General features: G+C 37.8%; 1 protein-coding gene across 2 annotated transcripts in view; it reads right to left on the bottom strand.

Moving 5' to 3' along the window:
* Positions 1 to 9,961: 9,961 nt before the first annotated feature.
* Positions 9,962 to 26,992, bottom strand: part of CAAP1 (caspase activity and apoptosis inhibitor 1) — a 54,228-nt gene continuing 37,197 nt past the window's right edge. For both annotated transcript variants that reach the window (XM_003830695.5, XM_057298725.2), the window contains exon 6: positions 9,962 to 11,679. In XM_003830695.5, coding sequence (XP_003830743.2) covers positions 11,333 to 11,679 — 347 coding nt within the window. In that variant the 3' untranslated portion in view covers positions 9,962 to 11,332. The remainder of the gene's footprint in view (positions 11,680 to 26,992) is intronic.

Raw genomic sequence — 26,992 nt, 5'->3', positions numbered from 1 at the left:
AGAGATTGCGGGCTCGGGCCCGTATGTCAGGAAAGTGAGCAAGAGTCAAAGAGAGAGGAGTCGTCAGTGTCTGTCTTATAGTCGTGAGCTCAGAATCTAACACACAAATAAACAAGACACCAGAAAAACTAAAAACTAGACACACACAGAGAAGCCGCGCGGCGAGAGATCGGCGCCACAGTTCCACGAAGGATTCAGATGGCCGGGAAAACCGGCCTACAGAGGCGAGGAGACTGACGGAATCGTCAGTTTTCCTCCAGACGACCGCCAGGGCGGTCTACGGATTCAGATGGCAGGAAGAACCTGCCTACAGAGGCGAGGAGATTGACGGGGTCGTCAATTCTCCTCCAGACAACCACCAGGGCGTCCCCCGGGGCGCAAGTGGGAAGGTGCCGAGCACGTCTGCTCCCCTTCCACACTTATTCAGACTGAGTACTCAACCAAATTAGCCGGCAACTTAAACAGACAAGCAAGACGAACAAAACAAAACGAAAGTACCTGAAGGTGCCTGGTCGTCCGTCGATGGCCCGGGCCGAGTGGGTCTTCGCCGTGCGGGTCGAGGGTCCTCAAGCGGTGACCAATCCCGGATGAGCCCCCAAATGTTGGAACCTTGCTCAAGATTCCAAGTTCGAGAGGGGCCGCCGCGAGAGACCACTCGACACGGAGGTCACAGCAAAGAGACACTCTTTATTGCTAGCACGCTAGGGTCCCCAGCACAAGAGGCCGAGAGACCCCGAATGGCTGTTACACACTGCTTATAAAGGCAAAAACTACAAAGTCACACAGGGTGGGGTACAATAAGTTGATTGGTTCACACATTTGAAAAGGTTCAAGGTGCGAGGTTTGGAAGCAACTGATTGGTTTCTAATTATGGCCTGAGCCAGCTGTCCTACACTGGTTGGTCAGGGGGCTCACAGGCGGGAAGGGGTATTTCCTGGAAATGTTTTTCTACTTTGGTTCTGAGAATGTAGGGGACACTACCCTGGACATCTGGTGTCCCTGATAGCCACACCCGGACCCGGACTCCTGTCCATCTGTTGACACACCCGGGTGGGGTACTGTCCATCTGGTAAATGTTTTTCTGACTTGTTTTCCCAAAGTGTTTTTCTAGAATGTTTTTCTAAAAGTGTTTTTCTACTTTAATGGCTATATTTTTCTAAGGTTTCTCAGAAACTAACCACCTGATGGGGTTCTTTCTGCCCACTGCACAAACAAAAACCAATCCACAACATTACAGTACAATTGACATGAGGCTGGCCACGCCAAGCAGGAGATACCCCCGAAAATTTGGAGACAGGATTTTTAAGGATAATTGGCAGGTAGGGAGCCAGGAAGTGGGGAGAGTTGATTGGTCGGGTCAGAGAAAAATCACAGGGAGTCAAAGCTGTCCTTTTGCGTTGAGTCAGTTTCTGGGCCAGATGAGCTAGTTTATCAATCTGGGTGGCACCAGCTGATCTATTGAGTGCAGGGTCTGAAAAATATCCTGAGCATCAATCTTAGGTTTTGCAGTAGTGATGTTATCTCTAGGAGCAATTGGGAAGGTTTAGAATCTGATGGCCTCTAGTTGCATGCATGACTCCTAAACCATAATTTCTAATCTTGTGGATAATTTGTTAGTCCTACAAAGGCAGTCTGGTCCCCAGGCAAGCTTCGTTTCAGGAAACGGCTGTTATCATTTATCTTTGTTTCAAAGGTAAATTATAAACTAAGTTCCTCCAAAAGTTAGTTCAGCCTACAGCTCAGGAATGAACAAGGACAGCTTGGAGGTTAGAAGCAAGACGAGGTTAGTTAGGTCAGACTTATTTCACTGTCATAATTTTCTCGCTTGTTAATGTTTTTGCAAAGGCAGTTTCAAACCTAAGAACTTGGTTCTAAACACAAACAGAAGTAAGGCTCAGTACTGATCCTAGGTTCTTCTAAGACAGAGTGCAAGGAGCAAAACATGAAAGTCGGTCTCCTCACAAACAGGCAACCATTCACCATCTTCACAGAAGACTCAAAAAAGTAAGAGATTCTAAACTCAGGTGTACCAAGGAGAGTTAATTGGAGGGTTAGCCAATTGAAAACAGGGGGATTAAGTAAAAGTCTACATAGTGATCTGTGGGTATCTTCAGCCAGCCCAAGAGAAAAGACAGAATTCCTCCAATTAAGAAGCTTCATCCATAAACACAGAACTTCCAATCAGCTTTTTAGTGTCTTAACTCTTACATATAGAAGCAGCTATGGCCGGGTGCAGTGGCTCATGCCTATAATCCCAGCACCTGGGGAAGCTGAGGTAGGTGGATTGCTTGAGGCCAGGAGTTCCAGACCAGCCTGGGCAACATGGCGAAACTCCGTCTCTATAAAACAAACAAGCAAAAATTGGCCAGGCATGGATGCACATGCCTGTAGTTCCAGCTACTTGGGAGGCTGAGGTGGGCGGATCACCTGAGCAGGGGAAGTCAAGGTTCCAGTGAGCCATGAATCAACCACTGCACTCCAGCATGGATGACAGAGTGAGACCCTGTCTCAATAAAAAATAAAATAAAATAAAAAAGCAGCACATAATCAAAGATTTAAGGAAATTTGAAAAAACATCAGAGACAGCAAAACAAGAAAAAATTAACTTGAAAGAAACAGCAAGCAAGAAGCAGACGAAAACTTGAAAACAACGACTAAAATTAACATCCTCAGAGAAGTAAATATTATATCCATGAAACCATCAAGCACAAGGCCAAGCGCAAGGGGCCAAGCATGTCCTGACAGATTTAGCCAGAAAACAAAACAAAACAACAACAACAAAAACAATGAGTTCGTTTTAGATTCAGACAGCTTATTATTTACATAGACAGTGAAAAATCATAGTCAAAGGTGCCAAACCTCCAAGGTCCTGACCTTGTGCGGGGACATCAACACAAAAGGGACCAGACAACACAACAGGAGTGAGGGACTTCCTGTTGCTGTAGAGCTAATGCCATGCTGCCGCTAAGCAATTTTATAGCCTGCAGCTGTGCCCCGGGTGGGGAGGAGGTGGGGCAAGTGGGAGTAGAAAGTCCCATGTCTCAAAGGAAACAGTGAGGGAGACGAGAAAACTGCCTGAAGGCATCCTCCTGCAACATAGGGAGCCTCCCAGATGAAAGCACGGCAAATGAGAAAAAGATCATGCAAAGGCTCCTCACAAAACTGTCTGGCTATGCTCCTGGGAGGATCACAGGGTGTGTTCTACCAAGACTTAGTTCAGTTTGAGGTTCAGGCTCCACCTGCATGGCCTATCAAGATACATGCAGGGTCACCAGGATGCCAAGCAGGAGCCACTGCCCTACAGACGCAAAATTTTAGTGCTATTTTAAAGAAGGAATATTCAGAGAATAAAAAATAACAAGATCTTTGGGATATTAAACATATGTTTGAAGTTTTAAAAAAAAAATCATTGGAAGAACCAGAAGAGAAAATTGAGAAAATATAAAGTAGAAAAGATGAAAAATAGAAACAATAAGAAAAAAAAGAATCAGGCCTAGATATCAATATCTGAATAAAAAGAGTTCTAGAATAAACACTAGAAAAAACAGAGGGAAGGAACTTTTCAAGCAGTATTTTAAAACTTCCAGAACTGAATGACATGAATTTCTCCACTGAAGAAGACATCCTCCTGCAAGACAGGGAGCCTCCCCGATGAAAGAACGGCAGATGAGAAAAAGATCATGCAAAGGCTCATGATTAACTCATTAACATTAAATGAGTAACTAAATGGATAAAAAAATCCGTATCCTGACATATAGTCAAAAACTTTCAGAATATTGGGGATAGAGGTTAGATTCTGACAGCTTCCAAAGAGAAACAGGACACACATTAAGTATCAAGAAATCAGACCACAGTGCAACCAAACTAGAACTCAGGATTAAGAAACTCACTCAAAACCGCTCAACTACATGGAAACTGAACAACCTGCTCCTGAATGACCACTGGGTACATAATGAAATGAAGGCAGAAATAAGGAACAAACACACAACATACCAGAATCTCTAGGACACATTTAAAGCAGTGTGTAGAGGGAAATTTATAGCACTAAATGCCCACAAAAGCAGGAAAGATCTAAAATTGACAACCTAACATCACAATTAAAAGAACTAGAGAAGCAAGAGCAAACACATTCAAAAGCTAGCAGAAGGCAAGAAATAACTAAGATCAGAGCAGAACTGAAGGAGACAGAGATACAAAAAACCCTTCAAAAAATCAATGAATCCAGGAGCTGGTTTTTTGAAAAGATCAATGAAATTGATAGACTGCTAGCAAGACTAATAAAGAAGAGAGAAGAATCAAATAGAGGCAATAAAAAATGATAAAGGGGATATCACCACCAATCCCACAGAAATACAAACTACCATCAGAGAATACTATAAACACCTCTATGCAAATAAACTAGAAAATCTAGAAGAAATGGATAAATTCCTCGACACATACACCCTCCCAAGACTAAACCACGAAGAAGCTGAATCCCTGAATAGATCAAAAACAGGCTCTGAAATTGAGGCAATAATTAATAGCCTACCAACCAAAAAAATTCCAGGACCAGATGGATTCACAGCTGAATTCTACCAGAGGTACAAGGAGGAGCTAGTACCATTCCTTCTGAAACTACTCCAATCAATAGAAAAAGAGGGAATCCTCCCTAACTCATTTTATGAGGCCAGCATCATCCTGATACCAAAGCCTGGCAGAGACACAACAAAAAAAAAAAGAGAATTTTAGACCAATATCCCTGATGAACATCGATGCAAAAATCCTCAATAAAATACTGGCAAACCGAATCCAGCAGCACATCAAAAAGCTTATCCACCATGATCAAGTGGGCCTCATCCCTGGATGCAAGGCTGGTTCAACATACGCAAATCAATAAATGAAATCCAGCATATAAACAGAACCAAAGACAAAAACCACATGATTATCTCAATAGATGCAGAAAAGGCCTTTGACAAAATTCAACAGCCCTTCATGCTAAAAACTCTCAATAAATTAGGTATTGATGGGACGTATCTCAAAACAATAAGAGCTATTTATGACAAACCCACAGCCAATATCATACTGAATGGGCAAAAATTGGAAGCATTCCCTTTGAAAACTGGCACAAGACAGGGATGCCCTCTCTCACCACTCCTATTCAACATAGTGTTGGAAGTTCTGGCCAGGGCAATCAGGCAGGAGAAAGAAATAAAGGGTATTTAATTAGGAAAAGAGGAAGTCAAATTGTCCCTGTTTGCAGATGACATGATTGTATATTTAGAAAACCCCATTGTCTCAGCCCAAAATCTCCTTAAGCTGATAAGCAACTTCAGCAAAGTCTCAGGATACAAAATCAATGTGCAAAAATCACAAGCATTCCTATGCACCAATAACAGAGAGCCAAATCATGAGTGAACTCCCATTCACAATTGCTTCAAAGACAATAAGATACCTAGGAATCCAACTTACAAGGGATGTGAAGGACCTCTTCAAAGAGAATTACAAACCACTGCTCAATGAAAAAGAGGACAGAAACAAATGGAGAACATTCCATGCTCATGGGTAGGAAGAATCAATATCGTGAAAATGGCCATACTGCCCAAGGTAATTTATAGATTTAATGCCATCCCCATCAAGCTACCAATGACTTTCTTCACAGAATTGGAAAAAACTACTTTAAAGTTCATATGGAACCAAAAAAGAGCCTGCATTGCCAAGACAATCCTAAGCCAAAAGAACAAAGCTGGAGGCATCACACTACCTGACTTCAAACTGTACTACAAGGCTACAGTAACCAAAACAGCATGGTACTGGTACCAAAACAGAGATATAGACCAACAGAACAGAACAGAGCCCTCAAAAATAATACCACACATCTACAACCATCTGATCTTTGACAAACCTGACAAAAACAAGAAATGGGGAAAGGATTCCCTATTTAATAAATGGTGCTGGGAAAACTGGCTAGCCATATGTAGAAAGCTGAAACTGGATCCCTTCCTTACACCTTATACAAAAATTAATTCAAAATGGATTAAAGACTTAAATGTTAGACCTAAAACCATAAAAACCCTAGAAGAAAACCTAGGCAATACCATTCGGGACATAGGCATGGGCAAGCACTTCATATCTAAAACACCAAAAGCAACAGCAACAAAAGCCAAAATTGACAAATGGGATCTAATTAAACTAAAGAGCTTCTGCACAGCAAAAGAAACTATCATCAGAGTGAACAGGCAACCTACAGAACGGGAGAAAATTTTTGCAATCTACTACTCATCTGACAAAGGGCTAATATCCAGAATCTACAAAGAACTCAAACAAATTTACAAGACAAAAACAACCCCATCAAAAAGTGGGCAGCAAAGACTTGGAACCAACCCAAATGTCCATCAATGATAGACTGGATTAAGAAAATGTGGCACATTTACACCATGGAATACTATGCAGCCATAAAAAAGGATGAGTTCATGTCCTTTGTAGGGACATGGATGAAACTGGAAATCATCATTCTCAGCAAACTGTTGCAAGGACAGAAAACCAAACACCGCATGTTCTCACTCATAGGTGGGAACTGAACAATGAGAACACTTGGACACAGGCAGGGGAACATCACACACCGGGGCCTGTCGGGGAGTGGCGGGAAGAGGGGAGGGATAGCATTAGGAGATACACCTAATGTAAATGATGAGTTCATGGGTGCAGCATGCCAACATAGCACATGTATACATATGTAACAAACCTGCACGTTGTGCTCATGTACCCTAGAACTTAAGGTATAATAATAATAATAAAAAAGAATCAGAATGACCAATGAATTTTCAACAAATTTAATGGAAGTTGGAAGGCACTGGTGCAATACTGTAAAATTCAGGACATTGATTTCTGGCATGTAAACATTATTATTCACAGAAAGTTTCAATCAAGTATGTAGGCAGAACTGAGCCATGTGGGGTCACACCAATGAATCAAAATAACTTACTGTGCGTGCAGTCTTTCACAGGAAGCTGTCGGAAGAGGTATGCCACCAAAAGAGAAAGAGAATTCAGGAAATGGGGGATCCAACATAACAGAGGTGTAGAGCAACCAATCCAGATTAGAATAGTACAGAGAGCTCCAGAAGGAATATCTTTGAAGAAAAAAGTGATGGATTATATGATGTGTTTGAACCTACTGAGAAGAGATTTACACTTCTGGAGGACAGCCTGAGTGTAAATTCATGTCATTCTGTTCTGGGAAGTTTTAAAATACGACTATATAGCAGTCTTCTGCTATATAGATCACTCAACAAATAAAATAATAAGGCAGTATTATTAATTCCAAAAAACTCAAGCCAAAAATTGGACCAAAAAAGGAAATATATTTACAGATACCACACATTCCAGTTGTGAATAGTATTTACAGAGTCAAAATAGTATAAATATTGAATGCTAACTTAACCAGAAAGTGTGATGTAACTGCACTCTACTGTGAAAATGAGAGAGGAAGGTATGCGCTTAGGAGAGGTAGAGGAATTACAGCTTAATCTTCAAATCCCAAAATAGACCAACTGATAAAATCTAAAACTGAAATATTTAAAAAAGGGATAACAATCATGTTATTTAAAAATACAGAGATAAACATTACAGGTAACAGCTAAATAGCTACATTTATGGACCGCAGCAAATAACTCTACACAATATATATTAATACTTACCAAGCAATCTTGACATTGAAGACTGGAACAGGTAAAAGAAAGAAAGAATACTAGGTTGTTCACATCCAGCAACAGTGAGGGACAAGAGAGACTAAACAAATGGCTTCATTTTGAATTGGGTGGGGAAAGGAAGAAAGAGAGATAAGAAATACTTGAACTCAAAAGAGTTCTGTAAGTTTGGCAAAGTTTACAGCATTCTGTATTGGAATCACAGACTATTATAGCTGAAAGAAATCTTACACAGTGGCTACAATTTATTTCCCTCATTTTACAGTTACTTGCTAAGGTAACACAGCTGGTTAGGCAGAATCAGACCCTTCTGCTCTTAACTCTCACATTCTTTTTCTTGTATCACAAAGCACTTAAAAATAATTATCAAATATCAAATATGTCAGTATGTTGACTATATGAGTTCCTATTGATATACTTCATTGTTTTATTTGAAGAATATAAAGAAAATGTAAACACATCTAAAGATGAAGTTTTAAGTTAAAACATATTGGCCTTTTTAAAGAATTAAGAAGATACAATCAAAGAAAAGTATCCATAACTGACCTCTTCTTGCTTTTTATGATGGGCTAGAACTGAGAATTTTTAAAGCCCAAATATTCGGCCCAAATTACAGGTTCACCTCTGCTTTATCTACCTTGAAAATGGCATTGAAAAATGGTGATTGTATTACAGTTTGTATTACTGTCCAAATAGTTCAGAATACCTTTAATCAGATAACAAATCCTAAGATCTAACATTTTGCTGAAAGTAAGTTTTGGCCAAAAGATTTATAAGGAAAGAATATATTGCCTGATTAACTTGAGGAATTAATAGCGTTCAACAAAAAGATGTGTGGATTTTGAGTGATTTTTCATAATTGAAATGTTACTGGTACCCTGGTGATAGATTTTTAGGATATATCTGTGTGGATTAGTAGGATCATCTAAATGTGAACCAAGGCTTAGTTTGAGGTATCTGCTCATTAACACAGAAGACTTATTATCAGTTGCCACTCAGCATTCAAGATTTGAGGGGCCAGACTCTGTGGCGTGTGCCTGTGGTCCCAGCTACTCAGGAGGCTAAGGTGGGAGAGACAGCCTGAGCACAGGAGCTTGAGGCCAGCCTGGGCAACATAGCAAAAACCTCATCTCTAAAAAAATAAAAATAAAAATAAAAAGGATTTAAGTCAAGTTCTTCATCAAATATCAGGATTGCTTGACATTGAATAAAAAATTCAGCTGCCAATTGTTTTTGTTTTAATTACTAATTAAATATTGCCTAGAAATGTTGCTCACCTTAACAAAAGGAAGGAATCAGGCATAAAAACCAGCAGCACCCACCCACGTCTTTATTAACCAGTCTACTCCATGATAAAATCTATATTGTAAGATCTCTAGGTTTAAGACTTTTTTTTTTTTGAGATGGAGTCTCACTCTGTTGCTCAGGCTGGAGAGCAGTGGCGTGATCTCGGCTCACTGCAAGTTCCGTCTCCCAGGTTCACGCCATTCTCCTGCCTCAGCCTCCCGCGCGTAGGTGGGACTACAGGTGCCCTCCAACACACCTGGCTAATTAGCTTTTTGTATTTTTAGTAGAGACGGGGTTTCACCATGTTAGCCAGGATGGTCTGTCTCCTGACCTCATGATCCACCCGCCTCGGCCTTCCAAAGTGCTGGGATTACAGGCGTGAGCCACCGCACCTGGCCTCTAGGTTTAAGATTTGAACAAGACTGAGAACCTTATAGGCGTTCAATAAATACCTCTGGGCTGATTATTTAAATGGCAGCATCAGACCGATACATGGTATTTTCCCATTACTTAGGCATTTCTAAAGCAAACATTCCCATTCTCTAAAGCCATTCATTTTCAAAAAGCTCTCAAGTCTTTCAACATTTTAAAAGAAGATAAAAATTTGATTTTCCAAGGTAGGGAATTAAGTAGCCTCTAATTTGTTCTGTTCATTCTACCTCACACATATACACTCGAGTCAAATGTCCTGTAAACCATTCTGCATAGAGTAGAACAGACACACAATGCTTCATGAAGGTGGAGACTTTAATCATCTACAAAGCCCTCAGACCTGTTTTACTTTATATGTTTAATCATACAGATGCCATCTACAGTATTTTGTAATTAGTAAGCAGCAATAAAGTTTATTCTGTACTACTTTAGCATATTAACTATTACTTTTAAGTTGAAATAGAAAAATTATATCACTGTCTTTTCATCTTGAAGCAGTAACAATGAACTCATAACTCAAATCTGTTTACCAGCTTAAGAGAAGCATTTAAAATCATATAGGCTTTTTCTATGCTTTATTAGAAAGATTTACGGAGGGGAAAAAAATGGTAGAATTATTCCAAGGCATGTTCAGGAACAACAACAACAAAAAGAATTTGTAACTGCAATTCCAGCGTTTCATAAATGTCCTCTATTTCCATTTAAAAACTCTCTAAAATTAACATAATTAAAGCAGCTAATAAAACACAATCCCTGCAACTTTTATATATAAGGAAAGTCCTCATACAGTATCAGTAGACCATGGCTTATAAATAAAATATACTGTATTTGTTATCAAATATAGAAACAACAGTTCCAGATTTATGTTTTTTGAAAAAATTAATTTATTTTAAGTTAAGGATCTCTACGTAAATTTATTTTGGTATCAAACAACTGCAATTAGTGATGGGGGGATAAAAGCATCCCTAATTGTGGAAGGATGGTAATTTATTTACAAAAACTATACAAAATTAGATTAATTATAACAACAACTTATCAAAGGTTTCTGAAATTAATTTTGCTTTTGAAAAAGTATCAAAAGTCTTCAGATCCAGAATGATAGCATTTTATTATTTCTGATTCATGGAATTATAGCACATCAGATCTTTAAGCAACTACATCAGATAAAATCCTAGATAATAAAATATTCTTCATTTCCTGACAGCTTGGAATGTAAATGAAAACTTGTTCCATTTTTATTAAAGAAAAAACCTAGAATAATGCATCCAATGGTATCAAATACCCGTTAGAATGGCGTGTCTGCTATAATTAAACATGGGCAATTAGTTCTACATAGTTAAAAATTGCCTTAAATTAATTCCTTCCTTTAATAAAAAAGTTTTTCTCAGTCATTTCAGATCTCTGTTATTCGGTTTTAACTAGGAAATTTGCATTTACATAAGGAATCTTCAAAATAGTATATATTTAAAAAGTGCATATAAGCAAAACTAAATTTCTCAAATTGTTAACAAATTTAAAGCAATAATTTAATATTGTATTGTAAAATACAAGTAGCCTTAAGAGAAACATGCTTCGTCAATCTTTTGCTTTTAGGTTTGGTGCCCAAACATTTAAAAATAAAGAAAAAAATACCACGACTCTTTGCTAATGGCTTTTAAGATTTGCAGACACAGCTAAATACTCATCTAACAAAGTATCCAGGCTATCCAACTATATTGCCATGAATTCATAAGACAGTAACACACATTTATAATATAAAAGTAGTCAAAAAAATAAAAAGAAACAGCCACAGGTAATTTAGGGCTAAAATGAGTCCTAATAAGGGTTACATGAGAAATAACATATAAGACCCCAAATAAATTTTAGATACAAAATTAAATGATGTGGCTTTGTTCAAACATACCTAAAATTCAAACTCAAGTTAAATACCTAGGCTGGCTTTTTTATATCACCAGCTTTCATTAGGGCTTTAATCGCTCTTGCCCTCATCTCAAGTTCTAGCAGCTCCAGTTGCTGTGCAGAAGGTTGAACATCTTCTGGTGGAGGAACAGCCAGGGTGGCTGCTTTGGGTTCGTTTGGGCTAGACTCTGCCAGTCCTAGAATCTCATTCACACTTTTCTCAATGTCTTTCTCCAGGTCATCTATCTGACCAGCTTCACTTTGGACTGTATTTTCTGGTGCCTCGGGAGCAGCTGCTTCTTCGTTGCATGGGCCTTCTATGTCGCTGTCATAAGCATCTGCATTTATACTGAGTACATCACTATCTTCCCCTTTTCCTGTAACCAAAAAAGGAGAAAGATCCATGTAACCTAAATACCATGGGTCACAATTTCCTTACTGTTTATAATTTAAAAACTGCTTTGATCCCACCTCCCACGATGGAGTCCCAAACACATTCCATAATCCCCATGCCACCCTCTTTTCCCCTGACTCCTCAACCTTCAAAGCAGATCTAATGTAATGTAAATTCAAATGTATTTTTCATTCTGATTTAGTAGAACATGGGAACATTAAGAAATTTCTTCCATCATATGCAGTACCCATGATCTATTTTCCTAATTAAAATGTCATAACATTTTTATCACAGTAAAGCTTCTGCACTACAAAATGAAAGCTGACATTGGAAATCCTCTGGATACAGTATGGCTTACTATTCAAGCAGTAAAATTTCATTCTAGAAGGTGTTTAAATACTTTGCTTTATAAACTACAAAAAAGAAAAAGTATCATCAGCAAGCAGGACAACATATGCATTGCAATTATCCCAATCTTTTCATACGCTTTTTCAAACACTTTGTTCCAAATCAATAAATTAAAGAAGAATGCCTAAGGCCATTTTCTAAGGTAAAATTTGTTTTAATGACGAGGATTTTAATTAACAAAGTTAGTACACCATAATTTAAAAAAATGCATTTGTTATAAAACTTCTATAACTGATGCTAAGAACATGAATAAACACAGATTATGGCTCTCAACCACCTTGTTCTTGGCATTGAATACTACTCAATTCCAGGCATCATTTGCAACTTTGAATACTCACTTATATTCCTAATTAATTTATCTTTTAAATATTGAATATGTTTTTTGTGTGTTTTTCTTGCATTTTCTTTTTTTTTCTTTTTATTTTATTTTATTATTATTATACTTTAAGTTTTAGGGTACATGTGCACAATGTGCAGGTTAGTTACATATGTATACATGTGCCATGCTGGTGTGCTGCACCCATGAATATGTCTTTTTTTTAAAAAGTCATGATCCCCAAAATGTTAGCTTTCCCTAATATAAGAAAGCTTTGATAGCACTTTCCTTACAGTAGGGAAAGCTTCTTTACAAAACCTAGATTGACGGATGGTAAATTCTGATAACAGACTGTACAGGAAGGACATAAACAATTATACTCCATTGGTTTTATAATTAATGATGATTTACTGACCTTCAGTGATCCTCCTACATGCTTATAATTGAAAAACCACCCCCTATTCCAAAATTAAAGTGGAAAATAAAACAAAAAATTATTTGTGTCCATAAATAGAACTTGTAAAAATAAGATTATCATTTTATTTGATGGCAAAGAACATTTTATGTATGTCTGCAAAGCAACAAATATTTCCAAATAGCATAAAAAACTACATAAAATTGAATAAAACCTTTTAAGAAACAATATTTTATACAAGTATTCTAACTTGAGACTAAAATAGATTTAAGAAAATAAGGCCAGGTGCAGTGGCTCATGCCTGTAATCCCAGCACTTTGGGAGGCTGAGGTGGGCAGATCACCTGAGGTCAGGAGTTTGAGACCAGCCTGACCAACATGGAGAAATCCCATCTCTACTAAAAATACAAAATTGGCCAGGCGTAGGGGCACATGCCTGTAATCCCAGCTACTCGGGAGGCTGAGGCAAGAGAATCACTTGAACCTGGGAGGCGGAGGTTGTGGTGAGCCAAGATCGTGCCATTGCACTCCAGCCTGGGCAATAAGGGTGAAACTCCGTCTCAAAAAAAAAAGAAAATAAGTGCTAAGTTGTTCACAGCCTCAAAAAATTAACTTTAGTGTCTCCGAGGCTTTACCTAAAATTTAAAGTGTATAGTCACTGATTCTGAATAAGAAACTACAGGCTGTATAAAATATTTTAAAATACAAATTTTTGAAAAATGTGACTTGTTTTTCAGACTAGAGGTTGTTGCGAGATAATGAATGAAGAGCTGAATAATATAATGAGGGGGTGGAGAAGAGGTAAACGGTAGTTGATTCAGAGGCTTGATCAGACTCGGGTTCAATTTTCTGGTAAGAATATTTAGAAGTGACGTTGTGTACTTCCAGCACATAATATATAATTGCTTTTCTTTTTGTGATCATGTCAGTATCCATTGAGATTGGGTATTGTCTACAGTGCCTGATGAGAATACTCTTGATTCCCTGAACCTAACCATTGTAATGCTTTTGTCTGTAATATAGTTTTTTTCTGTGGCAACTTTCAGGAATTTTTTTTATTCTTGAATTCTATTTCATAGGATGTGTCTTAGGTTTGATGTTCTACACGTGGCAAGCCCTTTCAGGGTGACGGCCTTCTTCACCTCCTAACAGTTTTATCCAGATTATTTCTTTATTTTCCCTTTTCACTATCTACTTTCTTGCTTTCTGACTTATTCTGTCACTTTATCAAGTCCCTGCTCAAATGGTACCTTATCAGATCATAGTGATCACTCTCTGTGAAAGTGTCATCCTGCTACTGTCTTCTTATCCTGCTTTATTTTTCTTCATTGCACCTGACATTTTTATGTATTTTTACTCTCTCTCCACTACTTAAATGTAGGGCAGAGATTTTTGTTGTTGTTCCCTGCTGTTTCCTTGGTGCTTAAAACTGTGTCTTGTACACAGTAGGTGCTCAGTAATATTTGTTGAATTATACTCAGTTCATGTTGGACTTCATGAGTTGTTCATCTTCATCTCTTAACTTTTATTGCACATTTAAAAATATTTTTCTTTTCTGGATTTTGAGATATTTCCTTAACATGATCTCCCAGCACTGCTGAATATTTGCTTTTTCTGTCACCCAGGCTGGAATGCAGTGGCACAATCTCTGCTCACTGCAACCTCCACCTCCAGGGTTCAAGCGATTCTCCTGCATCAGCCTTCTGAGTAGCTGGGATTACAAGCACGTGCCACCACACCCGGCTAATTTTTGTATTTTTAGTAGAGACGGGGTTTCACCATGTTGGTCAGGCTGGTCTGGAACTCCTGACCTCGTGATCCACCCACCTCAGCCTCCCAAAGTGCTAGGATTACAGGTATGAGCCACCACGCCTGGCCGATATCTGTAATTTTAAATTCTAACAATTCTTGGTCTCTGGCTTTTTTTCATTGCACCCTGTTTTATGGCTGCAGTGTCCACATTAGTCTCTCTCATAAGGATATTAAATGGACTCTCTTCTTCCCTTTTCTCCAAAAGATTATCTTCTGATCCCTGAATTTTATTTCTTCTTTTGTTTATCTTGGTCCTTCATTTGTTTTAGCTATGTTTTTCTGGTAGCTGGTTTGGTTTTTTTGAGCAGTTGTTTATTTCTCTAACAGATCTTTTTCTTTGATATAAAATGGATGAGGGGTAGGCCTCTCAGAGTAGAGTGCTTGGATATATGGCCATGAAAAGGAGGGAAAGGAGGAGGAGTTCAGCTGGCTTAATTATTAAAAATGAATTTAATTTTAATTGCCATGTTGTTTGTTCCACAGCCAATTCTTCCTTCTTTCCAAGACTCAAGAAAGAGTTACACTTACCGGCTGGGCACGGTGGCTCACGCCTGGAATCCCAGCACTTTGGGAGGCCGAGGCAGGTGGATCACGAGGTCAGGAGTTCAAGACTAGCCTGGCCAAGATGGTGAAACCCCATCTCTACTAAAAATACAAAAATTAGCCGAGCGTGGTGGCAGGTGCCTGTAATCCCAGCTACTATGGAGGCTGAGGCAGAGAACTGCTTGAACCCAGGAGGCAGAGGGTGCAGTGAGCCGAGATTGCGCCACTGCACTGCAGCCTGGGTGACAGAGCGAGACTCTGTCTCAAAAAAAAAAAAAAAAAAGAAAGAAAAAAGAAAGACTTACACTTATCTATGGTGTCTTTGGCTATGATTTTCCTTTCTTTTGTCAATTTGATCCTGTCTACTTATATTTTGTGAAAACCATAAAATTTCTAATCTTTACATTATATCTTTTTTTGTTATACTGTAAATTCATTTTTTCTTTTAACGCTTTTTACAGTTCATTCTTGTAAAAGGTTGAAGAAATACATGTTCACAGAGCAAAATGGGAAAATTAATTTTTCTTCTTTTTTTTTTGAGACAGAGTTGCACTCTTGCTGCCCAGGCTGGAGTGCAATGATGCGATTTCAGCTCACCACAAGCTCCACCTCCCAGGTTCAAGCAATTCTCCTGCCTCAGCCTCCCAAGTAGCTGGGATTACAGGCATGCGCCACCATGCCTGGCTAATTTCGTATTTTTAGTAGAGACGGGGTTTCTCCATGTTGGTCAGGCTGGCCTCAAACTCCCAACCTCAGGTGATCTGCCTGCCTCAGCCTCCCAAAGTGCTGGGATTACAGGCATGAGCCACTGCGCCCAGCCAATTTTTCTTCTTCTTTTACTCCCCTTCCCAGAAGTAATCACTGTTAATAACTTAGAGTATTTATTTTATTTTTAACAAAAACATAATTATCACTCTTTGGCTTACTTTTTTGACTTAAAAATATATCTTGGTCTTTTTTTCATCTTAGCAATGTACTAGCTTCTTTTATAGACAGATAAAAATCCTCGTTTTTACTAGTAAGTAAAAAGCAGTATTTTTTTTTTTTTTTTTGAGACGGAGTCTTGCTCTGTCACCCAGGCTGGAGTGCAGTGGCGCGATCTCGGCTCACTGCAAGCTCCACCTCCCGGGTTCACGCCATTCTCCCGCCTCAGCCTCCCGAGTAGCTGGGACTACAGGCGCCCGCCACCACGCCCAGCTAATTTTTTGTACTTTTGGTAGAGACGGGGTTTCACCATGTTGGCCAGGATGGTCTCGATCTCCTGACCTCGTGATCCGCCCGTCTCGGCCTCCCAAAGTGCTGGGATTACAGGAGTGAGCCACCGTGCCCGGCCAAAAGCAATATTTTTTTAATTTACATTTATCTGATTAGAAATTAGGTTGAGCATTCTTTTCCACGTGTGTATTGCCTTCTGTATTTCCAGTTTTGTGAAATATCTGACTTGTTTCTACCCTTTGCCCATGTTTTTGTTTCTTAATAATACCTAGATTCTATATATTCTTATATTTGTCCTTTTTTTGTAGTTTTCCTGTCTTATAATTTTATTTATGGTGGTTTTTTTTCTCAGAAATATTAAGATTTAGCTAAATCTGTTGATTTTTTTTCCCTTTGTTTATTCCCTATTTTGTGGTTTACTTTGGAAGGACTGCTGTTTATTAGTTTTGTCATCAGTTAATTTACAACTTATGTTATTATTTTAAGTATCCCTCTTCTGTCACTTCAGTGGGTTCTTGGTAGGGAGGGGAAGTAGATACGTATGTTCAATTTGCTGTCTTTAGAGGAAATTCACACCAGTATCTAAATAATCCATGTTCTAGAGTTTGTCTTGGCTTAATTTAATAATTTACTATCAAGAGGTTTCACAAGCATATCACTGAAAACACTAGATATACTTTAATCTTATGCATAAGAACTGTTTCTGATAAGCTGAATTATTATCAACTCGAATATTTATAAGTCCTATCAAGGTTTAAATACTTTAGCATAACTTAAAAGTTCCTTTTATTTTTATAACTCAAAATGTTTGTGATGTGATTAACAGTTCTTATATGTGGCCAGGCGTGGTGGTTCATGCCTGTAACCCAGCACTTTGGGAGGCCAAGATGGGCGGATCATGAGGTCAAGAGATGGAGACCATTCTGGCTAACACAGTGAAGCCCCGTCTCTACCAAAAAATACAAAAAAAATTAGCCGGGCCTGGTGGCAGGCACCTGTAGTCCCAGATACTCGGGAGGCTGAGGCAGCAGAATGGCGTGAACCCGGGAGGCGGAGCTTGCAGTGAGCCAAGATTACATCACTGCACTCCAGCCTGGGCGACAGAGCGAGACTCCATCTCAAAAAAAAAAAAAAAAATAGTTCTTATATGTTTGTTTACTTTCATTGGATATTCTATTTAAAACTTTCAACAGAAAGCAAACCTATGCCACAAGTGTTTACTTCTATCTAATTTAGAGAATCCCACAGCTCTCACGCACTGAGGTTTGTTATAGATGATAATAAAAACAGTGGTATTACATTTTAGTTTTTTCTATTATGTGGCACACTCCTTTTTATTTATATTAGGAGTATATTACTTTTAGAGAGATTGGGTCTTATGTTGTTTATTTTTTCTCCTGGCTAATAAAATGTTTAGAGTGTTGGCTGTTCTATTTAGCTGCCAAATATTTTGCCTTTATGGTTTTATCCCATATTCACAACTATGGCTCACTGAATAACAAAAACATATATTCCTCTGAAAAATTATTCCATTTATTTATATGTCAGTGATGAATCTGAGCCGTGACTGGTTCATTTTGCTGTCTAGACACTAAGCCTAGATGGATTCGTTTATTTAAAAAATCTTCAGTACTTGGGTGCAGAGTTTGAGATATGAATCAAGTTGGTAGGACTGAAGATAGCAGGAAAACAAGAGAAATAGTGAAAGTATACAGGCTAGACGACAGTGTAATACAACAAAGGTACATTGGTGAGTAGCTAGCCAGAGGATCAACTATAAGGGATGAACGCATGATAAAGCCCTTTTTTTCCCTGAGAAATCTTTTACATCTTTGTCTTCCTATAACTATTGCCTAGTCAAGCTCTTAAACTACTTTACTCCTTTCTCATAAGCTATTTGCTCCATTTCTTCATTTGTATTGTTTTTCTCTCAAGTGCCCTAAATGGTATGTAGTATTTCAGGGGTTACCCATCTTAGTGAAGGAGCACAGTTAATGTAAGGAATATATCGTATCTTCTTGTTTCTTTGTGTATTGTTTAAAGTTAACTTTAGTTCTTTCGCTGCTCTATAACATCAGTAACTTAGATCTAAGTTTTTACTTGCTATCTTTCCTGTGCCACTTTGATTATTATGTCTCTAGTTAACAGTCTGAATTTTTATTCTTATTATTGTTAATTGCATTTTTTATATTTTACCTCAGGCCCAACTGTCTTTTATTTTTCTTGGTGGATTTCAATAACATTAGTTTAACATCATGCATACATCAAAACTGTTTTTATTTCTTTTCTTTAGGTATTTTTTAAAAAGCTTAAATTAAGTGGGCTTAAAGTACCAGCAGTGCCTTTGTAGAACCCAAACACCTCTTTAGTTCATAAACAGATTTTTGACATTTTACCATAAACCACGTTATATGATTACTTCTAATAGTAAAACAATTTTTTTTTTTTTTTTTTGAGATGGAGTCTCACTCTGTCGCCCAGGCTGGAGTGCAGTGGCATGATCTCCGCTCACTGCAAGCTCCGCCTCCCAGGTTCACACCATTCTCCCGCCTCAGCCTCGCGAGTAGCTGGGACTACAGACACCCGCCACCAAACCCAGCTTATTTTTTGTATTTTTAGTAGAGACAGGGTTTCACCGTGTCATCCAGGATGGTCTTGATCTGTGACCTCGTGATCCGCCCCCTTGGCCTCCCAAAGTGTTGGGATTACAGGCGTCAGCCACCACGCCCGGCTAGTAAAACAATTTTTTAACAAAACTTTATGAAGACTTATTTTAATGCTTTATTAAAATAGGTATCACATTACCTGTTATATTTCTTGCTACTGACTAGACTTTATTTGAAGGAGTAGAAATAATTTACCTCACTTCTTCCTGAAAACTGTCTCTCTCACACACACACAAACACACATGTACGTGGGCAGAGTGGGGGTTGGAGAGACAGAACATGACTACCCCAAAAATGTCGAGATCTTTGAATGAGTTATTTGAGGATGAAGTTACTTCTTTAGAAAGAATGTACAAGTTTTACCTCTTCTGTTTGAGGATCATGATTGACAGGGAAAACCCCATAATTCCCCAATACCAAAAACAAGAGTAAATTATCTTTGGAAATACATTAATAAGTTTGCAGATGATGCTTTTAAAAATGAGTTACTGACTGATTCTACTGGAATGATGAAAATTAAGAAATACTGAAAAGACTTGAAGTATAAAGCTCTTCCAATAATTTGCCGTGTTCTATTGTACAAGTCACTTAACGTATACTAAATTATTTCAGATGTATAAAAAGCTTTGGCATCTATGATGCAGTTATAATGGACAGGTGAAACCTATGAAGGCATTCAGCAATACTGTGTTATAGAGAACTTGGCTTTTTTTTTCTTATGTGTAGTGTATTAAGCTACTAATTTAGATTTAAGTGCATTAGGTTGACCATCATTTATAAAATTTAATTGTGGCATGACTGATTTCTAAAGATAAAGAAAAAATGCAAATGATTCAGTAAAGAAAACCTGTCTAGTATTCTACTGAACCATTATTGAACTTCCAAATAACATGAATATCCACCAGCCTGTAAACTTGACTTTTAAGACTCACAAATCCATTAACTATCCCCTTCAGAGATTATTCCAAGAATCAAATAAATATTCACTAAGTATCTTTTACACATGTCATGATGGTGCTGCAAAGGCCTTAGAAGTAGGTGACAAAATATTTGTGACATGATTAAGACACAGGTTTTGCCTTCACAGTATGCTTAATGTATGGCATTATACTTTAACATACCAAATTACGCAATACAAAATATAACAGAATTTCAGAATATACAAGGCAACAGGTAAAAATCAGGGAGATATTCATAGATATATGATATGAGACGGGCCTTTAAGAATGGGTACAATCTAATAGGTGATATTAACAGAAGAGGAAACTGCAAGTGTGAGGGACAGAATGGGCACAAGCAAAATGCTAGATGTAAAGCTCAGTACAGAGGTATGTGAGCCTGACAGAATAAAATGCACAGGTGAGAATATATAAAAAAAGGCAATATCCAAAATTATTGTCTCTGAAGACATCACCATTCTACGATAAAAAGCACAATAGGGACTCCCTGCTAGTCTTTTACAATGGATCAGATAAGTGGATATTTTTGGTCTTCCATTGGGGCACAATAACAGGCTGACATAAGCAATTCCTGACTATAATCTTTTGTTGAGTAATCTGAAAGTAAATAAAAAACTGTTTAAAATAGCATTTATCATTTCTCCTACCACTGATTAAACAGGGTTCTGGTAGAATAAAAGTTTGATATCAAAAATGAAAATACCCAAAAGGGAAAAATGAAGGCAGAACAGCTGTCTCAATTTCCAAGCATCGGAGTTTGGAAGCAAGCAACTTTTCCCCCTCAAGATTTCTTGGAACTTACACTCATTCAAAAGGGCATCACACTCAAATACTTTCTGTTAGTAACATCTCAGTGCTCCATAATCTACCCATCCTAGGAAAGTGTGCTCAAACTCATTATCTACTTCATAAACTACCATGTTTCCTGTGGCACTGCTTTTGCTTGTTTAAATATAAATATAAGCTCAGAAAGAGATACTAGAGACTTGATTCTAATTTTAGATAATGTAAAATTATTTATTTATTTTTAAATTAAATTTAATTTTTCTGGAGACAGGGTCTCACTTTGTCACCCAGGCTGGAGTGCAGTGGCCCAATCATGGCTCACTGCAACCTCTGCCTCCTGGGCTGAAGCAATCCTCCCACCTCAGTCTCCCCGGGCTCATGCCTGTAATCCAGCACTTTGGGAGGCCAAGGGAGGTGGATCACTTGAGGTCAGGAGTTCAAGACCAGCCTGACCAACGTGGTGAAACGCCGTCTCTATTAAAAATACAAAAAAATAGCTGGGCGTGGTGGTGTGCACCTATAATCCCAACTACTCAGGAGGCTGAGGCAGGAGAATTGCTTGAACCCGGGAGGCGGAGGCTGCAGTGAGCTGACATCACGCTACTGCACTCCAGCCTGGGTGACAGAGAGAGGCTCTGTCTCAAAAACCAACAACAAAAAAAAGGGTATTGAGAGAAGAGGGGAGGTGAACAGAAGTAGGTTAGGGAAGGGAAGGCTTCATAGATAATGGAGATAATCTTAAAAACAGTAGTTTGATGTAAATAAGAGTACACTACTGGTGTAAATAAGTTTAGATTTCAGATTTGACATATTGGAACACATGTATTAAAACCTGCAGTCACAACTGATAGGCTGTGAAGTAGACATGTGATAGATCAACACAGTCCTGCTTTTCAAAAGGTGACTTCTATAAGACTACAGTACAGTAAACCTGACATCAATTCCCAGTGAAATTCTAGGTTTATTAGAAGGTTTACGAGCTCTGGAAAAAAAAATTAGTATCAACTAGTTTAGACAGATCAGGTAACATTTGATCAGGAATCTAAATGATGCATGGAAGACCCATATGGTTATCTGAGGAGGAAGCGGGCAGGCAGAAGGAACAGCAAAAGCAAAGCCTCTGACACAGGAGTGTTTGCAGTGCTAGAAGAAAGCAAGGAGGCAGGAGCAGAGAGAGCAAGGCGGAGAGTAACAAGTCACATCATGTTAAGGCTGTATACTGGCCAAAGGAAAGATGGACTATGGATTTTGCGTAGAGATGGGAAGCTATTAGAAGGCTTTGATAAAGAACCGTGACATGACCATTCATACAGTACAAAATAATCAGACTGCTGTGTGAAAGAGACTCCCGGGAGCATGGATAGAAACAGTGGGATCAGGATGGAGATGAAGGAAAGGACTAAGGAATGATTCCAAGGTTCTTGGCCTGGACACTGAGAAGAATGTAATTGCTATTTATTAAGACGGGATAGATGGTAGAAGCAGCAAGGTATTGCTGTTTTTATGTTTCTTGTTTTTAGGGTGGGTGGGGAGTCAGAGAGGGATCTAGAATTTATTCAGGTACATGCTAACTTAAAATGCTTATTGGACATTTAATAAGTAAACTGGATACACAAGTGTTAGAAGTCTGAATTGTAGAAATAAATTAGTAGTTGCCAGTCTTAAAACTACATAAGATCATCAGTTAGACAGTGTAGAAAAAAGTCAGTCCTGGGGCACTCATCCTTTAGAAGTCATAAAAAGCCAGGAAAGCCACTGTCACGAAAGAGAAAATAACCAATGCTGTCAAATGCCGCTGATGGGTCAAGATGAGCACTGAGCAATGACGAGTGAAATGGCTGCTGGCAATAATTCACTAGAGAGGGGAACATTAATTAGGTGGAGAAATGAAGTATTCGCAGGTACCAAAAGGTAGCAGGATCAGTACTCAAACAGAGGGTCTGGTCTTGGCAGCACAAAGAGTTCATCCATTTTAACAGGAGATAAGGGGAGTATACAGATTCAGATACAGATAGATATGAAAAAATTTATTTACATATCTGTTTTCCTTTATTAGACAAGTTCTTTCCAGATCCAGACATATTTATCTTTCTATCCCTAGTGCCTAGAACAAAACAGTAGGTTTGTTGGATGAAGGGGTGAACTTCAAAATTTGAAGAGCTATTATTTAGAAGATGTATTAAACTCTTTTTCTTCAAATCAAAGGGCACAGAGAAACCAATGAGTACAAGTTACATAAAGGCATATTATGATTCAATATATAGAGACCCTTTTACCAATTAGAAACTGCCAGGTTGATACTGAGGTGATGAGACAGAAAACAACAATGATAACAGAAATAATTACAAGGGCTGATACTTTTGAGCACTTAATATCTACTAAGCACTGCCCTAAAGCATTTTGCATGTATTAATTCATTCAATCCTTACACCTACATAATGAAATAGGCATTCATATTTACTATCCTCATTTTATAAATGAGGAAGCTGAGGAACAGAGAGTTTAAGTAACTTGCCCTAGGTTCACATAGCTAAAGTAGCAGAAACAAAATTCAAACCCAAGTAAATTTCCAAAACCTATGCACTTAAAACATTCTATACTATTTCCCAGAACTTAACAGATTCAAAATAACCACAGAAGCTTCACAAATTAGGATGCTGGGTTCAGCTGAATGTATCTTCTTCTTGTGGGTCCCTTAAATGATATATTTACAAAGTCTCACCTGAATAAACATAGTATGTACCAAACATACACCTAGAGTCTGTGTATTAAATATGAATAAGTAGTAAGAGAACAAAAAGACAAGTTACAGATTCACAGAAAACATCTGCAAAACATATGTGACAAAGCACTGGTATCCAAAATATATAGAGACCTCTTAAAGCAACAATACGAAAACAACCCAGTTTTTAAAATGCACAAATGATCTGAGAAGACAACTCACCAAAAATATAGAAATGGCAAATAAGTGTATGAAAGATGTTCAACATCACATATCATTAGGGAATTGCATAAGAAACAAGAGATTACTTATATGCCTATTAGAATGACCAAAATCCAAAACACTGACACTACCAAATGCTGATAGGAATGTGGAGCAATGGGAACTCTCATTCATTGTCAGTGGGAATGCAAAATGGTACAATTTGGAATACAATTAAGCAATTTCTTACAAAACTAAACTTGGTATTTATCCAAATGGGTTGCAAAGTTATGTCCACACAAAAACCTGCACACTATTTTATCCATAATTGCCAAAACTTGGAAGCATCCAAGATGTTATGGGTGAATGGATGAACAAACTGCTGTACATCCATGCAATGGAAAATATTCAGCAATAAAACGAAATGTGTTATCAAGCCACACAAAGACATAGAGGAACTTCAAATACTGAGTGACAGAAAACAATCTGAAAAGGCTACACACTGTATGATTCAAAACTACAGAGATTCCAGGAAAAGCATAACTATAGGGACTATAAAACGATCAGTGGTTGTCAGGAGTTGGAGGGGAGAGAGTGGGCAGGATACATAGGTAGAACACAGAAGACTTTTAAGGCAGTGAAAATATTCTGTATATTGTAATAGTGGATTGATGTCATTATAAAATTATCAAAACCCACAGAATGTACAACACAAAGGTTAAGCCCTAATCATAAATTATGGACTTGGTTAATAATAATGTACAAATTGGTTCACTTGGGGAAGAGTTGGTAAGCAGGTATATGGGAACTCTCTGTACTTCCTGCTCACTTTTTCTGTAAACCTAAAGCTGCTACCAAAAAAAAAGCCTTTAATAAAAAATAAAATGTAAGTTCATCGTGTATCAACTATACGATGTGGCAGCCAAAACTGCAAATTAAATCATAGACTATGATGTGCTGTGTGTAAAGAGTTCTGAAACTGGTAACCAAATCTGGATTCAAGCCTAGTATTTACTGTCTTTCCTTTGGTAGGAGCACTTTGGTAAAGAGCTGCTTTCCCTAATGAACTGGGTAAGAGCGTAATGACTAAAAAGAACTCAGTGTCCCAATAATGACTGAAGGTTTACACTATGTGACCTCCAAAGTAGATGCCTTAAGAGTGTGTCTAAGATCCTATGATACACATCACAGGATAGAATGTTTAAAATGAGTACTTAAAGACACATAAAAATAAACATTTCTCTCAAAATACTGAAATCTTTGTGGTGCAATCATGGCTCACTGCAGCTTCGACCTCCTTCCTGGGTTGAAGCGATCCTCCCTCCTCGGCCTCCTAAAACTCTGGGATTGTGGGTGTGGGCATGAGCCTGGCCAGTAATTTTTTTTAAAGGGGGGAGGGGTAGAATTTGAGCCTATTTAAAGCAAAACTCTGTGTGCATATTTTGTGCTTGCATGTCTTTAGGGAAAAGATTCTCACATGCGACAGTTAATGTACAAATATTCAAAATAAGATGTAAATATCTTCATTGATTTTGATCATTTTATATACCATTTAATTATATTATTTATTTTAATGACTGTATTCAAATGAATATATTTTAAGGAACCATTAAACAGATCAAAGACTAAATCAAACATATTTTCTTTTCTTCCAATAGAATAAAAAATGTAGAGATAGCAAAAAAGAGTGTATATTTCACATTGCTTCCATTAAACAATTTAGGAAAACAGTTATTAACCATTCTTCCTAAGTACAAACAATGCACTAGGCACTGGTCTTAAAACCTGACAGCTAGAAAGGAACTAGAAGATCAAGGCCAAACAGCCAACCATTGCTTGAATCCTCTACAACAGCACCACCAAGTGGCTATTTATGTGGCCTGTGTCCAAACACCTTCAGCATCAGAAACATGTCTTAGAAGGCAGTCCACTGCGTTAGACCAAAAAATTTTGTCTAATGATAATGCTATCTATTGGTTCTATTTTTTTTCTCCAAGGCCATACAGAAAAAAATCTAATCACGCTTCCATTTAATAGTCCTTCAAATATTTTACAGCAACTATAAACCTCAACTCTTCAATCTAACTTAACAAAGCTATTTCTCATGTATAGTTTTAAAATTTCTCTCATGAAGACTTCCAAGAAAAAATACAAAAACCATAAGAACTTAATTTTTGAATTTACAAAGGAAAATAGTTCACAAAATGACATACTTCTCCAACTGTAAACTTTAAAGCAACAATTTAAATACAGACCAATATTTTACTATTGCTGAATGTCTTGAGTAAACTTAACATTAGCAGATACTTGATATTTTAAAAATATTGTCTACAAATGAAATACCTTCAACAAACAGTTTTTATTTTTAACTAGAGCACAACTGACCAATTCAGAAAATTTATATAAGCCACCCTTATATGAAAAGCAGCAATCTCTGAAATCCTCAAGGAAATTAACATAAGATCTGAAACTTGCACATGTGAGCTTGCACAGGTATGTGCATGCACACGTATACCTACACATGTGCTACAGCTGTGCTAATGAGTAAAAACTATAACTGATGTTTCTTATACAACTACATTCTGAGTGAAATGAATGATTTAAGAAATAATTTCTGGCCGGGTACGGTGGCTCACGCCTGTAATCCCAACACTTTGGAAGGCCAAGGTGGGTGGATCACCTGAGGTAGGGAGTTCGGGACTAGCCTGACCAACATGGTAAAACCCCATCTCTACTAAAAATACAAAAATTAGCCGGGCGTGGTAGTGGGCATCTGTAATGCCAGCTACTCGGGAGGCTGAGGCAGGAGAATTGCTTTAACCCAAGAGATGGAGGTTACAGTGAGCTGAAATCACACCACTGCACTCCAGCCTAGGTGACAGAGCAAAAAAACAAAAACAAAAAAGAAAGAAAGGAAGAATTTCTAACAGAAGAGTTTCTGTTTTACTACAGTACCAATCATTGAACCAATAGATTATATTTACATTTAAATAACATTTTCACTGTAAAGGTAGTTCCTTTTATTAGCTCATTATTAAAGTGCAGTGGAAGTTAGTGTAAAATCTGATACTCATCTTCAGTACTGCCGGTTTCAAAAATATTTTCTAGCAACAAAGATGAATGAAACCAGTACTAGACAAAAAAATGCCAATTTCAACTTAATTCATAATTAATACTTGTGTATTATTCAAGCAATACTTCAGTATTTTAAATGCTCTAAATACTGATAGTGTAATTTAAATAACTTATATACC

This window comes from Pan paniscus, chromosome 11, assembly GCF_029289425.2.
Source record: "Pan paniscus chromosome 11, NHGRI_mPanPan1-v2.0_pri, whole genome shotgun sequence".
NCBI classification, from domain to species: Eukaryota; Metazoa; Chordata; class Mammalia; order Primates; family Hominidae; genus Pan; species Pan paniscus.
Note: the sequence above shows the minus strand (reverse complement) of the source record. Positions and strands in the feature narration are given on the sequence as shown.